The sequence below is a fragment of the Phaseolus vulgaris genome, chromosome 7 (assembly GCF_051622355.1).
Source record: "Phaseolus vulgaris cultivar YP4 chromosome 7, ASM5162235v1, whole genome shotgun sequence".
In the NCBI taxonomy this organism is placed as follows: domain Eukaryota; kingdom Viridiplantae; phylum Streptophyta; class Magnoliopsida; order Fabales; family Fabaceae; genus Phaseolus; species Phaseolus vulgaris.
Genome location: NC_143504.1, coordinates 52734505 through 52752775, shown reverse-complemented (window position 1 = coordinate 52752775; position 18271 = coordinate 52734505). Strand labels below are relative to the sequence as shown.

Sequence of the window (18271 nt, the reverse complement as noted above, 5' to 3'; positions counted from 1 at the left end):
TCTGAAAGTTATTATCATATTGAGTATAGCAGATGAATACCTAAAATTGCTACAAGTTAATTACAAAGTCATGATGGAAATTGTTTTTTTAAAAAATTAAATATGTAAATCACAGGTTTTATAAAAATTAATTAACTAACTAAGAGTAAACATAGTAAATTTACATTAAAAATATTAAATTTACATATATATATATATATATATATATATATATATATATTCTTTCCTAAGTTCAGTAGATGCTGTGTGAATCGAGTTAGTATGATTAAATATATTAATTTAATTTAATTTGAGTTAGTAAAAATGAAATATTTTAACTCTTTTTAATAATTTTTATAATATTACTTTAACGCTTATTTAGTGGTTTGCATAAATACATGTTTTAAGATAGAAAGGTATTTTTGTTTTATTTTCATGATTTAAAGTATTAATTTTTATTTCACGTTATTGTATTTGAAGAAAGGTATCTTTATTACATTTAAGTTTTAAAATAGTTAAGAAAGTTGGTTAAATTGATTTAATTAAAATCGATAAAGTTGTGTTATTATTTAAATCTGATTAAATCTCTCTGTGCTGAGGTGGAAACACGAAAAAAAATACACCTTCACTTGTATCCTTAAATTTTTTATTAAATCTCAATTAATTTTAAAAAAATTATTATTATATTAATGAAGTTAAATATTATTTTATAAATTAAAAAATTATTAATATTTGAAATATGTGTTATTATTAATACAAATTATAAAATAATTGTTTATATTAATATTTAATATTAATTATCAAGATTTCTTTATTAATTACTTTAAATTTTAAATTAATTTTTAATTAAATTAAAATGTTTTGAGTTTGAGTATTGTGTAGATGGTCCTCAACTTCCATTATTTATCATCAACTTTTGACTGCATATTCATTTATTGCCACTTATTACTATCTACGGAGACACTCAATAAACCACCAACAACCTCATTTTTCTTATTTTCAACTACCAATCCCAATATTATATACAAATCTCTCCATTCCCTCTTACTCTTCATTTTTCAATAAAAAAACATTTCCTTTTATTTGCCATTTTTTTATAAAATAATATATTTTTTAGTTATACTTTTAATTTAATTAATTAAAATGAAAAATTAGTTATGATTAGAAAGAAAAACATGCAATAAGTATATATTGAAATAATGAAAAATAAAAAATATAATAAATAACATTCAAAATGTACATTTGCAATAGAAAAATTAGATGCCTTTCTTGTTCTTTTTAAACAAGTATTTTATGATATGTTTAGGAAATCATAGGAAAGCATTAATAACAATGAAGTTATGTGAATTGCAAAAAAATAAAAATTTAGAAAATTATAAGAGAGAGCTTTTATAAAATTAACTAAAGTTTGACATATTGCATGTTTTTCTTTCAAATTTATGGAGAAACACATTCATGTGGCAGTTTCTCCTTGGATTCTCTCAATAACCACTTTTTCTTCAATTATTTGAAGATATAACTCCTTCTATCTTCATCATTCCATCAAATTCTAATCTATACCCATTCCTTCATAGAGTCTAACATTTTTTATCTTTTATTTTCGTTTAGCAATTACAACTTCCTTTAATAAATCTATCTACATACCACATAGTTTTTTTTATTACCATCTATATCAACTATATAGTTTGAAATTCTTTTATATATATATATATATAATTTATATTGTTTTAAGATTTAATGTTTCATTATCTTATAATTACAAAACTTAACTTCTTAATTTTATATTTAAAATAATCCACTTTTAGTTTTGTATATACCATGTTTAATTTTTTTAGTTATTATAGGACTAAAAGGAATTATAAATTACAGGTGTAAGAACATAAATAGAAAATATTTATTGCAAATAAAGATAAGTATAAATAAAATAAAATGTTAATGTAATTTAGTTTGTTAAAAATATAACAGATAGTTTTAAACTAATTAAAGTCAAGAAGGATAAATTGTGTAATATAACTGTGGAAAATAACAAAATTCCTATTTCACTTATATGTATATAACAAATTATATAGAAATTTAAATATCCGATAAAATTAACTCCTAAAAACGTTAATTAAAACTAGATGAAAGAAAAACTAAAATATCAGCTATCAACGACCTTAAAGAATATTCTAACACTTTTTCTTTTTCTTTTTTGAAAAGATATTGAATGCAAACTGGTTTTGGTATTTTTGGCTAATCCACCTTCTTCTGTTCTTCCTTTCTTGCCTCCACAATTGTAGCTAATGTCTTCCCTGGCTCAGGTTTCAATTACAAATTGTATTCTACAAATCAAATAAAACAAAGAAAATAATGGAATGAGTGAAGTGCTTGAAAAGTTAGATAGATTAATCAAATATTACGTACGAACTGGAAATTGGTTTACGATCAAAATCAAAATCATAGGTTATCGAATCGGAAGTGGTCAGTGCTTCATGCAATTGGAAACCTCTGAAATTGTCTCCGTCTGCGTCACTGCTTCAGCAATGGAATCATCGGTGAAATGCCCAAAACCAGATACCGTGATCATCTGATTAGAGTAGTTTCTTCAGAGCGATTCCTGTCTCAAAAATCATTGCTTGCTCTTGGTGGCTTTCTGGGTTGGTTAATTGGTTTCTTCCACAATGGTTGAGAGAGAAAGAGAGAGAGAGAGGGGAAGAAAGAGTCTGGAAGAAGATAGAGAGACACACTGAGAAGGGGTTCCTACTGCTTAGTTTTTGAGGGGCATCAACAGTCCCTGTCAATGATTTTTACTTGGGTTGGGTGGTGCTGCTGCGTTACCTCTCTCACTCTCAAATGGCTCATCCAATCACGATCAGTAGCACACTCCTTTCTTTTTCACCGATTTGATCAATCAACCAAAGCTTCTCTTCTTCTTTGCCCCTTTCACCCTCTCTCTCTCTCCCTGCTCCTTTTACATCACTAGGAGGATTTCAAATTGGTCATTGAGGGTGGCTCAAAAGCTCCGCCTCTGGTCAAAAGGGACAAGTGGATCTCACTCATATGAAGAGACTTTCAACTGTGAGTCAGTCTCTGTTTGCGTTTATTACCCCCACCTTTGCCCTTGATAGGTTTCAATACAATGTTACTTTTTTGTTTCCACTGACAAGCTTAGTAGCAGTGCGTGCAGTAGTAAGATCTAAAAGCAATTTTTTTTACACAGATCAAGAACAGCAGCAGCATTCATGGGATTCTTCGTTGTTTACCTTAGTGTAATTTAATCCCTGTTACTTGTTATCCCTCATGCTTGAAGAGGTGGTCAATGAGAACTGATTGGTCTTTGGTTTTCTAATTTTCCCTGTTACTTTCCTGGTATTTGAAAATATCTTCTTGTTTATTACCTGTTTGGTGAAATGTAGCTGATCTGAGTAGATTTTTTCAACTCATCAATTTGGAAATTCTTCAACCCGTCTCATACAGTTCTTTAATTTCATAATATTGATACCTGATAAGATACATTTCGAACTGCTATTGTAGCAGCTGAAGAAGCATGTAACTACAGCCCATGATTTTATAAAAAATTGATATTTCGCGCAATGAGCACGGTTCTAAACTGATGGGGACATGTGTCTCTTGCAGTTGCAGTTGGTGGGTGTGTTTCTGGTTCTTGCTTCGTTCAGTTGTAGCCCATGGACAGTGTGGGGCAGCTCGTACTGCAATCGGATAAACTTGAAGGAAGTCCGGCCTCACAGTGTCAGTATTACCGAATTTGGTGCAGTTGGCGATGGGATCACTCTCAATACAAAAGCATTTCAGAATGCCATCTTCTACCTAAATTCATTTGCAGACAAAGGTGGTGCCGAGCTTTTTGTCCCCGCAGGCCGGTGGTTAACTGGAAGCTTTGATCTCATCAGCCATCTAACACTGTGGTTGGACAACGATGCAGTAATTCTTGGTTCAACGGTAATCTGATGTAAATAATATGGTGAAATGCAAGGAAAAGGAAGATTAGCATATCTGCCAAATGTGTTTGCTTTGCTGGCTTGTCTGCAATGTAATTATGAATAGCACACTGTCATTTTCACCATAGACATAACCTTCCTCAGCTATGTTTCTTTCTCATGCCTATCAATCAATTTGGAAATGTTTTATTATAGTTAATTAACATAGATACTTCCTGAGCTATACATGTATTAATTTACAATAAATTTTTGTTACTATTTGATTTTTTGCTTCAGAAATCAATTTATGTTTGTAACTGGCTTAAGTCTAAAAGACCTGGTAGCTTAATCAGTTGAATTTGCTGTCTCGTTTATTTTATGTAACAAGTGAAATAAATGCAATATCATGCTTGTTACAGAACTCCGAGGACTGGCCAATTGTGGAGCCTCTACCATCATATGGTCGTGGAAGGGAGTTGCCGGGTGGAAGGCATCGAAGCCTCATTTATGGGCGTAATTTGACTGATGTTGTCATAACAGGTTGATAACATTCAAGAAGGAATTATCTTCTATACCTATATTTCAATCAATCATGATTTTTTTCACACTCTTTTCACCTATATCTCCCGCTTCCTTTCATACAAATAAATCATTATCTATTATTATTTTTTTCTCCATTCATGTGTAATCAATCTCTTCCCTCCCAAGGTGTATGCACGGGCAATGGGTGTGAAAATAATCTTCTGTATTTTACTTATTGATGCCATTGGTATCCCAATGAAGGTAACAATGGAACTATAGATGGTCAAGGGAGTATCTGGTGGGACAAGTTTCGGAACAAAACATTGGGTTATACACGTCCTCATTTGGTCGAGTTGATGAATTCAACCGGGGTTCTCATTTCAAATGTAACTTTCTTGAACTCACCATTTTGGACTATTCACCCTGTATATTGCAGGTTTGTTCCCTAAAGAAGGATTAATTTATATGTCCATCCATACTTGTTTACAGAACTTCATGAACTTAAATTAGTATTTTAAAGTTATGCAATAGTGAAGCTTTCATGATTAGGGGGAGATTTGAAACTGTTTTTCTGGATGAACAGCCATGTTACAATTCAAAATGTCACAGTCATTGCTCCTCATGGTTCACCAAATACAGATGGCATTAATCCAGGTGAGTTTTCTCCGTTAAGTAGGAAAGTCATACACTGTGGCAACAATGCACAGGTATTCTAGGTTGATCACTCATCATATTCTCATATATACATTCTAATTGTGTCCAGATTCTTCAGACAATGTATGCATTGAAGACTGTTATATAAGCACTGGTGATGATCTGATTTCCATCAAAAGTGGATGGGATGGATATGGCATCTCATTTGGTCGGCCCAGTACAAATATTAACATCCGCAGGCTCATTGGGAAAACAACGAGTGCCGGGATTGCTATCGGAAGTGAGATGTCTGGAGGTGTATCAGAAGTTCATGCAGAAGATATTTACATTTTTAATTCACGTAGTGCAGTTAGAATAAAAACTTCTCCTGGCAGGGGTGGTTATGTTAGAAATGTCTATATCTCTAACATGGTATTGGCTAATGTAGATATTGCTATTAGGTTCACTGGTTTATATGGAGAACATCCTGATGACAATTACGACCAAGAAGCTCTACCGGTAATTGAAAGGATTACTATCAAGGATGTGATTGGGGAAAAAGTCAAACGTGCTGGCCTTATACAGGGTATTAAAGGTGACAACTTTGTCAATATCTGCCTATCAAACATCACACTTCATGTGACCTCAAAATTGCCATGGAACTGCTCTTACGTTAAAGGATATTCTGACCTGGTTTCACCGGAAGCCTGTGAGCCTCTCAATGAGCGAATATCCCCTGAGCATTGTTCCGACTGTTGCTATGTACCAAACCACTTAACGAGTTTGGGGAATCAAAATTCGGGTGCTTGGGTTTAGAACATCAAGCTACCTAAGTTCACTTATAGCTGAAATTTGATTGATGAGTTTCTTCAACAAGACAAATTTTACCTCAGAAGTTGAATGGTGTTGCTGATCTGCGGTTGTCTGTCTGCAGAATGACACCGAGAGATGATTGTTTCTTGTAACTTGTGTGCAGTAACAAATAATTGAGTTATTTATCAGAAATTGAATTTGCATGATTTATTGTCTTGCTTTCCTAGCTACTTATTATTTTTGAAAAGTAAAATGATTTTTTTTATACATTTTGCCTCCTTAAGTTAGCAAATCTCTATTAAGGAATTCAACAACCTTAATCCATCAGGGGAAAACTATTTATATAATCTTGGGATCTTGTTTTGCACAGAAGTAAAATGAATACACAAATATTTGTTTAAAAATAACTTTACAACAACAATTGTGGATAGCTGGGAAAAAAAACATGATTGCATTGCCTTTATATGAGAATTAACAAAACAAATGAGTCATACTTACAGGTACATGGACTAGCAGGAACTATCCCATGTCATGTATATTAAACAGGAATCCATGTTACATAAATTAAAGATCACGGGTATAAATTATATGGAATCAATGATATATAGAAAATGGATATGGAGAATGCACATATCAACAACCCTTTCTCTAAGGCTGAGAATCTCAACTTCTAAAATACATTGCTTCTTGGGGATGGCTCGCTATCTTTGCCGATAGCTGAACATAGAACCTGCCTTGAAATATGTGTTTCGAGCTCCCTGGACACATCGGTTAATTTCAAGTCGAAACTGCTTCTATATTTGTGATGTGGAGATGCTATCAAGTTGCTAGAGAACACCGTAGTAGGTGAGCCAGCAGAAAATCTCCTTCTCGGGCTGGTGTAGCTTCCTGGTGATCCAGTAAGTCTCCCTTTTGCTATAAAAGATGTTGAGCAAAACTCCTCAGTGTCTATAGTTTTGTCCGAATTCATCAATGGTCCGCATTTTGTTTCCAATGGAAGAGGTTTTAACGAGTTATGTTCCCCTGCTGGCTTTTCTTTCATAAGCTTTTCCCTGGCCTTCTCAGCTGCCAGTAGGGCTTTTTCCCTGGTCAACTTTATGAGTTTCCACGGGTTAATGCTCACATGGAACTTCTTAGTCTTGATCAAGGGGGAAGGTTCAGTTTCTCCTTCAATCCTGATAGACAACCTCGGTGAGCCCTGAAGCTCAAAACAAACCTCCCAGTTGGTTTTGAATCATAATCAGGTCATAAAATGAAATAATCTATCTCATTCTTACCTGATTTCCTTTGCATAGAAACTTGGACATTAGTGTTGACTTCTCAGGTGAGTCAAAATCCAAGCTCTCATCTGAAGAGAAATCAGAATCATCCAATGATTCCAATTCCATGGCTTCATTCTCTTCTTTCATCGCTAGAATATAGTCATAGGTTCTCATTCCCTTCATTAATAACACAACAGAATTCAACAACCATAAAGACATATAGCTAGAGCTTGATGGCAAAGCACTTTCTCAAACTGATTATTAAAGCAGGTTCTTTCTTCTAAACACTTTGGCAAACTGATTTAATAGCATCTGTAACTGTTTTAAATAAATATATGATCATTGATAGTTTCAAAAAAAGGAAAGAAGGCTACCTTTCGTATAAGAACCACATGAAAGAAGAAAAGCTGCCCCAATGCTGCTGAACTATAAGCTGTCAATAGGAGAAGCAACACCTGCAGCAGCATTCCGTGAAGTTGGAAGCAAATAGTGAAGTTAAATTTTAGATTCAGTCTGGAGCAAAATACAGAAATGTTAAAAAATGATTTATGATTTATTCAACTCTTACACATATGGCGGCAAGAACTCCTCTTGGAAATTCTATATAGAGTTTCCTCTGAAGCTCCTTTTCTATTCCCCTTTTATCAGCAAAACACCTGATAAATATGGCTATCGCAGCCCCTCCTTCAATCAAGAGCTGAAACATAACAACCAATGTTGGAAATACCTAAAGTCACCTAACTCAAACACTAGTTATTTCGGTACTAAAATTGAAACAACTTGTGATCACTCACCATTAACAGCACAAAAATCATGAGAAGAAAGAAGGTTGTGTAATTCTTTTTTCCAACGCAGTTATTCAGCCACTGGAAACAAGTGATAGAAGATATATTTACATCATAATAACAAAAGAGAATATATAAATTAGAAACGCGGAACATAATACCTACCCTACAATGGTGATCAAACCCTTCAACACAGCGATTACAAGTCCTGCAGTGCTTACTGTGCTTTTTCACCTAATTCAGAGTAGAATTAGATTTAACAGGTTAAGATAAGGATTTGTTTTATACACTTCTTCATACGCATTTATAGAAGAAAAAACAAGAAAGTATAAGGACTTAAATAAGATAGTGGTGTGCATGACTCATATTAGTTAAATTAGCTTCTGTATTTGTTAAATCTTAATAATAGAACCATTCTTGAATCAAGTTAATTAACTTCTATATATGTACGTGTGAGTGTTTTTCCCGATCATTTAAGAATCCGATTGATATTGCTAACATAACTGCAATAAATTATCTTATAAATTTAATTAAACTTATTTAATCTATTTTTCTTATTTTCTTTACCCCCACATGATTGTTGAAAGGTTTATCCAGCAAGCTAGATTAATTGAAGTACCTCAAAATCACAAAGTGCACAAAAGGAGATGTCATCCTCTTTGAGATTGGGGGCAATGGCATCATCATCGTCCTTCATGACAAGGGGGAATGGCAAGAGAGGCTCCATTTGTGGACTTGTCTTCAAGGGATCAAGGTACTTCCTCTTTATGAACGTCCTCAGCAACTTCCTCTCCACCCTCCTGAAAAACCTTATCACAATCTGCCCAAGAATGAACCCGTAATTCAGCTTCGGAGTCACATTTGACGTCCCTCTCTTATTCTTCTTCTTCTTCTTCTTCCGGAAGCTGGTCCTGTCCGTGGGGTCAATCGCCGTGCACCTCACGAACAGAAACATCACGGAGGTTGCCTGCGCAAAAACACGTGCGGTGTCACAGAAACCGAACAGAGTCGAGACTGAAAACAAAGACGACGTACCACGACGGAAAACGCGAGGGTGAGTGTTAATTCGGCGGTTGGGTTTCCGAGGAAAAGTCCGAGGAAGGTGTAGAAACACACCACCAGAAAAGCGTACACTGCCGCGCCCACAAACTGCACTCACAAAACAGAAACTCAATGAATCTGATATGATCGAATCCTTGCTTAGATTTTGTTATTTGATTCTGAAAATTGAAAATGTGTAGAAATAGAAAAGACCTGTAAGGTATGGAGAGGGCGTTGCCAGCCATGGCGTCTCATGGTACAGAGTAGCAGTGAAATGTGGGTTTGATGTGTGAGGACGAAAAGAGAGAGAAAGGTATTAGAGTTGCAAGTTTCAACTCGAGTCGACTCAACTCAGCTCAACTCACCTCAACGGTCTAGTATTTGCTTTCAAAATTTAACTCAACCGGGCTCCATTGGATGCCTTTTTTCTCCATCCAACGGACACCAATAGTACTTCTTAATTTGCCTTTCCCCGAAAGAAGACAAATTGATCCAGTTCCAGGCCTTTCTTTATGGGCGGGCTCCATTCTTCATTCACCAAAACTTTTGGGCCTTTATTCCTGCAATCTCCAGGTAATTGATTCCCGCACCCCGATATTAAACTGCACCCCATATTTTATGTGAAATGACAAAAAAAAAATTTCTAGTTTAAAGAGGAGATTGTGGATAAAAATACATTTCGAATTTAATATTCTGAAATGTATTTCTAAATTTGGATTTTTGAAATACTTTTTTTGGATTCAGAAATCCATTTATTTTTTTTGTATTTTAGAATTATTTTTTCAGAATAAGATTTTTATCTTTTAATTCTATTCTAAAATTTTATATACGAACACAAAAATCTATTCTAAATTTTCTTTTTATAATATATATTTTAGTTCCAAATTTTCAATTCTAAATGAATTATAATCTTAAAAATTCGAAAGTTTTATTCTAAAATTTTATTTACGAACACAAAAATCTATTCTAAATTTTCTTTTTATAATATATTTTTTAGTTCCAAATTTTCAATTTTAAATGAATTATAATCTTAAAAATTCGAAAGTTGATGGTAAAAGATCGTCGGTGCTGAAAGTATGGGCCCAAGCTCCAAAGTAAGACACAAACCAAGCATGCTATACTATTATTAAATTATAAGGGTTTAATTCTATTTTATGGTTTCTATATTTTAATTTATGTGTGATTTTTATTATTATTCATATTTAAATTTTATAATTGTATAAGTATTCCAATTGAGTTCCTCACCTTGAAATTTCATCCGACGAAGTTGTAATATATAATTAATTTGTATAAATTAGTAAAAGAAAAATGCATAAAATATATTTAAATAAAATATTAAATGTAAGATTTTGTGTGTGCAAGTATTTTGTATGGGCTCCTTTTTCAGTAGAAAAAAATTAAAATAAATTTTATTACTAAAGACTAAATTTGCAGTGTCTAAATTAGTTATGTACAAAAAGTAATTGAAATTACCCAATTCATATGTGTAATCCTTATTTTTTTAAAGTGAGTCAATCTTTGTGATTTCTATATAAGTAACATCTACTTAACCTTATTGTTGTGTACTCCGAAGAATCATATTACAAAAATTAACTTTTTTTTTTCTCCCTCTCATTTAAAGACATAAATATATAAGTATTTTAAATTAAACATCTCATGGAAATTTATGAGAAACATATATAAGCAAAAAGTTCTTACATTCACTTCATAAAGTTTTAAGCACCCTCTTGAACTCCTCCTCATAAGTCCCATTTTCCTTGAATTTACATTCATGCTTCAACAATGTAACCAAATCTTCCACATGTTAGGCAGCAACACATTTTGTGGACATTTTTCTTATTCTGATTGCCCAACACACTCCTAGTTTTTTTTACTATACATCACGAGATAAAATAATAATGAGTGTTGAATGTTGACTTTTTCCTTCTCATACAAATTTCCTCTAAAAAATAAACTATAGTCTTATATATTTACACTCTATACATAGGGATAATAATATGTAGGGTAAGCTAATATTAATTCTTGTATACAAACTGGTGGTGAACCGATAAGTGGTGCATGCATGAATGTGAAAAAAATTAAGTGGATTCAGGTAACATAGATGTTCCAAGGGCAAGAACATTTCTACCGTTACTATTGTTATTATTTCCATCATTGCCTCTAGAAGCTCCAAGAATTGACGAGATAGCTGCTGCTAATGCTACAGTGAAATTTGGATTCGAAGCAACAGCTGCAGTCATCACATCGGTCATAAACGAAGGTTGTCTTTGGCCTAGTGAATGTTGGATTTTGTGAGGGAAGAAGATAGGGTGCCCTAGTAGATGAGGAAAAGTAGTTGCAAGCAATGGAAGAGAGGTGTCCCGATGCAGTTGCGTAGGGTTGGTGGTCATGTCAAGGGTGATAGTGGGAAATGGTGCAGAGGCTGAGAACGTTGGCATTGGGATGTAGGGCATGGAAGAGAATACTCCTACACTGTTGTTTAGTGCTTCGTTACTAGCTATTGAACCTGAAGAAGAAGATAATAACATAGCTGCAGCTGCTGAGGTAGAATTGGCCATGACCGTGGCTGAAGGTGGAAGAGGGTGGTTGTGATTGCCTTCGTAAGTTGTTATCAACACACTCATGTCCTCTGTGCATCTTTGCACCTATTTCACATGCATTAACAAACTTAATCCTTTCAAAGAGAAGGAAAGATAAAGCTTCAGCAAAATGAGAATTATTTACCTGTTTACGAACCGGGCATCCTACTGCCATGGTGCAACGATAGTAGGCACGAGGACAGGGATTACCCTTGGATATTTTTTGCCCATATTTCCTCCATTGACATCCATCGCAAATCTGAACACTCACATTCATTAGATGCATGTAAATAGATGCAGCAGGTAATATATTTAGTTTGATTATTACCACCGGAGCTTCTGATCTTGCACGCACGGAAACTCTGGCTCTTCTGAAAGGAGTCTCACTGGGCTTAGATTCTTCAAACTTGGGACACTTGGATGATCCCAAACTCTGTGAGGACGATTGTTCAACAACATCTTCTACACGATCATGATGAGCCTGCTTTCCAATATCAAGTTTAGTCACCAAGATGTACATTTTTTTTAATAATTAATTATCTACCTATGACTTTCTAGAAAAATTAAAAAATCAGTACCTCTTGACCAGATTTATCATCGGAGACTGATGCAGCAACATTAGCGTCTAATTTGGTGCATGATAGTGGGTCCAATAAATGTTGACCAGACATATTATCATTTTTCTCCCCGTTCTGTTCCATCCACTCGATTAGTTCAGTGCTTTTGATTTTAACTTTATATATATGTTTGAATGTAAATTTTGACATTAGGTTTGGTTGGGAAAATCTAGCATTTAGGTTAACTAGTTAATAGCTGATGGTTTATAATGGATAGTGAATTCATAGCTCGTACTCGTTAGATTTCACAGTAAAGTTATATTATTTTAAAAATGAGTATTACTTAATTTATTTTAAATGATTCGTCCTCTACAAATTTAAATATTTGATTAAATTAAATAAAATAAAATCTGGCATGTTCATGAAAATAGAATGACATATTTCCACATTTCGTAATTAATTGTGTAATTCTTTTTGCGATACTAGTCCTTACAATTTATATGTAAATAAAATTCAACTGGTCTATATTTATTACTACATTTAAGTCTTTTTCTTACTCTTATCTTCTGACTAAACACCTAGAGTTCATGGAAAGCCTGAAATAAACACATATATCATATATGGATTCAATGACTTTTAAGGATGGAAATAATGGCGACCTTTCTTAGTTATTTTAGATCAATGTCCCAGATTGAAATTGGTAACACTGTGAAAGACACACACACACATATATACATATATATATTATATGACTGTGGTTACCTGATACGGCTTTTGCTTCTGCATAGCAAGGAAAAATTGTAGATGGTGGTAGTTTTTGGTGATTTGGTCCAACATAGTTTTCAACTTGTAATTCTCTTCTTGTAGTCTCAGAAACTCCTTTTCGAGTGTATTCAGCTGAAAACAAAAAGAGAAAAACAAAATTGAATCTCAAAACTCAATTTCAGGCATCTATTTAATTTTGAGGATCATATAATGATCTTATGATGCAAACCGGAGGAGATTTAGGATCTTGATCTGTTGGTGTTGATCTTGACAATTCATCAGTCTGACTCGGACACATTAAATTCAGCGTGGTCTGTAATTGCACAACATAAAAATAATCAATATTAGGTATTCAGAATCTAAAGTGCAAGCATAAATGGAGAAACCAGAACATTGAATGGACAAGTCAATGTGATTTTGCTTGATGTTATGAAAACTTACATTGATGAACTGATCAGTGAAAAGAGGTTGTGATCCGTTCTCTTTAGGAATGTTTGAATGAGTATTTGAGTTATCAGTATGAGTGTTCTTAGACGGTGAAGTTGATGAGAAAAAATCCAGTTCTTTGACGGAAGGATCGTGATGCTGTCCGGTGTTGACGGTTGTAGGATCAAGATTCATGAATTGATGACGGTGTTGTTGCATTTGGTGGTGGTTTTCCATGCTCAATCCTACTGATATACGGGGAGAGAGTTTAGAAAGAAAAGGGCCAAAAGGGATTTCAACGCCAAGGGTTCAGATATGTGCTACTGATATGCGACTCTATATTTCTCTTCTTGCTCCTTTCCAAGTTAAGACTTAAAACTCTCTTTTTATATGTTCAAATACTATTAGGACGAAATAAGACTATTTTTACATTAAGAAAAACTTTCTGTGATGAAGCCAACGGATTTACGAAAAACAAAACATACTTTTCACATAATCAATTATTAACGTATAAAATATTTATTAATTACTATATTTTATTAATATTTATATTTACATTTATATAAAAGGCTCATTTAGTAAATTTAGTAAATGGGTTCTTCAAATAATTGGTATTTCTTGAAGTAGCAGTAATGACGAAGAGGTTAATGAAATAAACACTATAAATTATTACTATATTAATTAAATTAAATATTATTTTAAAAATTAAAAAAATATTATCTAAATAATTTATTAATAAAAATTTATAAAATAATTTTTAAATCTGTTACTAAAGTTTTAACTATTAACATTTTAAATTTTAAATTCTAAATTAATATCTAAAAATAATAAAAACTAATTTAAAATATAAATAATTTGTAAATAAAATTTTAGGAACTAATGATTATTAATAATAAAAACTACTTTAGTTATCGATAATTTTTATAGTTTATAAAATGATCGTAGTTAATTATTTTGATTTTTAAAATTAGTTTTTATTTCATGATTTTATTGTTGTATATATTTTATTAAATATTTAAATATATACTTTTATTCTAAATTTATTAATGATTTTTTATAATATTATATATTTCTTTCTCCAATTTAAAATAATAGCTTTTTAAATTGATTAAGACATATTAAACCAATAAAAATAATATGTAACCGTTGAAATATGTTTCCTTTTAGTGAAAATAATTTTATGTTAATTACTCTCAATATGTATTATCAAAAAATAAAAGGTATTATTAATTAAAAAAACTGATGGTTTTAATTAAAATAGAAAAAATATCTTGTTTTGTTTGATCTTCCTCTCTTCTTTCAGAGACGTTTGACGGCACGGCTCTATCTGAAGGTCGTTAGAAACTACAAGGGCTGGGACCCTCTTTCCTATTAGGATAACCCCTCCACGTCAACCTAGAATGTCATCAAAAATCATTAAATAAAATAAAAGTAATTAAAAATTGCTTATTTTAAAAGAGTATATTTTTAACTTATGAATAAAAAGAGAGATTGAAAGGAGGAGAGAACCAAGAATAACTACTGAATCTATAAACTTGTTATTTAATTTAACTGCAAAGAAATAAGCAAAATAAGTAAAGAACTAGTTTTTTTTTATTAAAAAAACATATAATAAAAATATTTTAGAATATCACAATCCATATACATGAAAAAAAAACCTGCACTCCTAAAATAAACTTTGTACTCTAAGTTTCAAAAGCAAAGTATCTTCATTCACACTCTAAAATACTAAAGAAGACTATACTACCTAAACCTTAAGAAATCGTACTTTTTTCGGTCTTTCCTCTCATCTCTTCAACTCAACCTCATGTTTTGTCACTCATACCTTTAAATTTTATTATTTTTTATGTTATCGAATCTTTATATTTATTCACGACTAAACATTCACTTGTGACCGAAGTGCCTTCTTATTCCTTTACTTCAATAGTTCTTCCACAACTGTTATATATCCACATACAAAACTAGATTTGTTTCACAACTTCACTTTTCTATCTGTCATCCTAAATTATGAGAAATGTATTTTTGAATCTGATGAACCGTTGATGCAGTGAAGAACTAGTGTAACGTTTAATGTAATTAATATTAAAAATACTTATACGAGAAAACAAAAAGAATAAACAAAAGAGGCGATTTAGTTTATTGTTAAAGAACGCGTTTCTTAATGATTCTACGCCACAACTGATTCGCACACTAACCAACAAAATATTGAAATTAGCATAAAAGATAGACCGTGACTTTTCACCTCATTAATCAGCAGTCTTTTGTGTTAACAAACTACAATTATTATTCATTAGGAGTGTTTTCTAACCATAACAAAATAACATTTTATCATAATATTATATAATATTTGTTTATCGTTAATAAAAGTATAACTTGTAACTTATAACTAATATATTAATTCAGCATTATATTTTTTTAAAATATTCTATTCTTATTAAAAAATTATGTTTTTTTATTTATTTTTTAAAAGTTGTAAATGTATTTTTACTCGATAAGTAATCTTATTTAATAAGAATGAATCGAATTTAACTTTTATATTTTAATAAATTTAAACTTTTTTAGTTATCAATTTAAACTATTTTTGTGGTGAGTTTCTTGATAATTTTTATACTGTATAATTTTTTTATGGAATGAAACATTAGTTACTTCAATTTATAAAGTAATTTTTTTATAATTTAAATTATATAAAAAAATTAAAAAGTAACCAAATAAATGTTAAAAACAATGTAATATTTAAAATAAATATTCAATAATTTTCAATTAAATAGTAAGAAATAATAAGGGAATATATATAAAAAATAATAATAAAAGGAGATTAAATAAATTATAAACTACAAATTAAAAACTTACTAAAGTATATAAATTACAAACTCCTAAATTAAGTTATTTTGAAATATACCAAACATTTGTTTTGATCAAATTAGTTTTTAGACTAGTCAAATAACGTAATAATTAGTTTATTACTTTCACCAAATACATTCTATAATCACACATTCTATCTAATGAAGAAGGAAATGTTTGGCTAAAAGAGTTTGCTGATTTTTCAGAATTGGTTTTTGACGAATTAAGAGACAATTAATTTTAAGTCATATATTTTAATTAGGTCCTCTCTTAATTAATATAGCGCTCAAGCCCTTCACATGTAAATAATCACAAACACCACTTGAAAATTTCATTGCATAAAAACTAACAAAGGGTAAACTTATTTTTTTTTTAATCAACACTTATAAATTGAAATATAAAACTTCAAAAAAATATTTTCAGACATCTTATTTTCTCATTTTTTTTTCAATGTTTTATCTTTTCTCTATTTTAAATGCTTGTTTGTTCAGTTCAATTGTTTATATTTTCCAATCTATCTCTTTTATTTATATTCTTGAATTGAATTTCAATATTTTCAAAAAATACATTATCAATAATTTAGAACACTGGAATGCTATGATTTAAATCATTCACTATAAATGTAACATGTAATTTACATATTAAAAACATTAATTTATTATATATTTTAATATTTAATGAAACGAAGATCTTTCTAAACAACCCCACATACAGCCCCTTTCTCTCTCACTCTCTCTAAATTGATGAATTAAAAAGTCTGAGTTAAATGGTCAAACTGTGGAAATTGAAGTCAATGATTTGCGTGGTTTTGGACGTGGCACTTGACGTGAAAAAAATATATAAATGGGTTTCATTTGGCACTCTTCCTTGGTGGACTAGAAAACTACAAAACAATGATAGTGCTGATGAAAAACCTGCGCTGAATTCCAACCCAAAAAAACTATTATTATTTATTATATTGATTAAATTAAATACTAATTTAGAATTTATAACTAAAATTTTAATAATTAAATAGATATCAATAATTTATTAATAATAAAAACTATTTTTACTACAATTTTTTTTTATTAATCTTTAAAATAATATTCTCACCTCATATTTACAAACGGATTTTAATGTGAAAGTAATAATTTTCAAAACATAATGAAATATCCATAGAAGAAAGCAGCTATGGTATACGACATAGAATAATGAACCAAAATTAGCCCTACATAATAAAAAATTGAACGAAATTATCTCACCTTCAAATTAGCATATTGGTATGATGAAGTCAATGGCAGGTTATGTAGGTTTCTCTTCCATTCATCTTTCCTTGTCGATAACTTTGAAAAACATGCCATTCCATAAACTACAAGTCTTCAAATCATCGCCATCCTAACCAGCATAATTCATTTTTCTAGTATATTTTTAAATTCTATTTTCTTTATGTGAACCTCAATAACGCACGCCACCCTTCTTCTTCTTACACTCAGACAACAACACCTTAATTACCACATTATTGCACAAATAATGGACCATTCGGCGTAGTCAAATGAGAAATTTGTATCATCGCAAGGCTAATCTTTTTACTTATAAACTAAGTAATTTAATTTAGTATAGACCACTTCTTTACATAAATTAATTCTAGTAAGAGTCATGTATAAACAGATCGTCGGTCGATATTCATACTTAAGGACATTAACACCGTATCAGTACAAATCAAGAGATTTTGGATAATCAATATTAAATAAGCGACAATGTTTACTAATAAATTAAGTCAATAATAAGATCAAATATAAGGAGAAGGGAGATACCACTATCCTATATAAGGACAAGAAAACAACTCACATAACAAAACAAGACACAAAGTACCTTCAACTCATATTTACCTTATACTCATTATATTTTATGTTTTTACTAACTTAAACGTCAAAATATCTTTTACAAGTGAAGCCATTCATCTCTTTGGAGTCCATGACCTTGTAAAGATACCATCAGTGATCATCTCGGAGTTTAATCGACCTCAACTGAATATTGTAGGTTTGAGATCGTCAATACTTTTGTTTGGAACACTATTATATATCTATCTAGCCTTAAGATGAAAAACTAAAAAGGGTTTTGGATCGTTTTTGAACGCAGCCTAAAAGGTATAAGAATGATGATACTAAAATT

General features: G+C 31.2%; 3 protein-coding genes across 9 annotated transcripts; 1 reads left to right on the top strand and 2 right to left on the bottom strand.

Moving 5' to 3' along the window:
* Positions 1–2160: 2160 nt before the first annotated feature.
* On the top strand, positions 2161–6070 carry LOC137830156 (putative polygalacturonase). 6 transcript variants are annotated; one of them, XM_068637327.2, is made up of 7 exons: positions 2285–3036; positions 3179–3270; positions 3595–3918; positions 4316–4436; positions 4680–4854; positions 5002–5072; positions 5182–6070. In XM_068637327.2, exons 2-7 carry the CDS (start codon positions 3259–3261, stop codon positions 5865–5867), a joined length of 1389 nt encoding a protein of 462 aa, XP_068493428.1. In that variant the 5' UTR covers positions 2285–3036; positions 3179–3258; the 3' UTR covers positions 5868–6070. The 6 variants fall into 6 exon arrangements, with proteins under 6 accessions (XP_068493425.1, XP_090161321.1, XP_068493428.1 ...); XM_068637324.2 differs by lacking the exon at positions 3179–3270 and having other exon boundaries at positions 2161–3036; XM_090305195.1 differs by lacking the exon at positions 3179–3270 and having other exon boundaries at positions 2219–3036; positions 4968–5072.
* A 222-nt stretch (positions 6071–6292) lies between these two features.
* Positions 6293–9436, bottom strand: LOC137830155 (DHHC-type zinc finger family protein). The gene is made up of 9 exons (XM_068637323.2): positions 9166–9436; positions 8947–9060; positions 8531–8878; positions 8077–8145; positions 7921–7992; positions 7695–7823; positions 7501–7581; positions 7142–7303; positions 6293–7062 (listed from the first exon to the last, which is right to left on the bottom strand). Exons 1-9 carry the CDS (start codon positions 9205–9207, stop codon positions 6535–6537), a joined length of 1545 nt encoding a protein of 514 aa, XP_068493424.2. The 5' UTR covers positions 9208–9436; the 3' UTR covers positions 6293–6534.
* A 1130-nt stretch (positions 9437–10566) lies between these two features.
* On the bottom strand, positions 10567–13641 carry WRKY47 (WRKY family transcription factor). 2 transcript variants are annotated; one of them, XM_068637322.1, is made up of 7 exons: positions 13295–13641; positions 13083–13166; positions 12851–12985; positions 12110–12223; positions 11860–12012; positions 11677–11790; positions 10567–11597 (listed from the first exon to the last, which is right to left on the bottom strand). In XM_068637322.1, exons 1-7 carry the CDS (start codon positions 13514–13516, stop codon positions 11031–11033), a joined length of 1389 nt encoding a protein of 462 aa, XP_068493423.1. In that variant the 5' UTR covers positions 13517–13641; the 3' UTR covers positions 10567–11030. The 2 variants fall into 2 exon arrangements, with proteins under 2 accessions (XP_068493423.1, XP_090149500.1); XM_090293374.1 differs by lacking the exon at positions 12110–12223.
* Positions 13642–18271: the final 4630 nt, after the last annotated feature.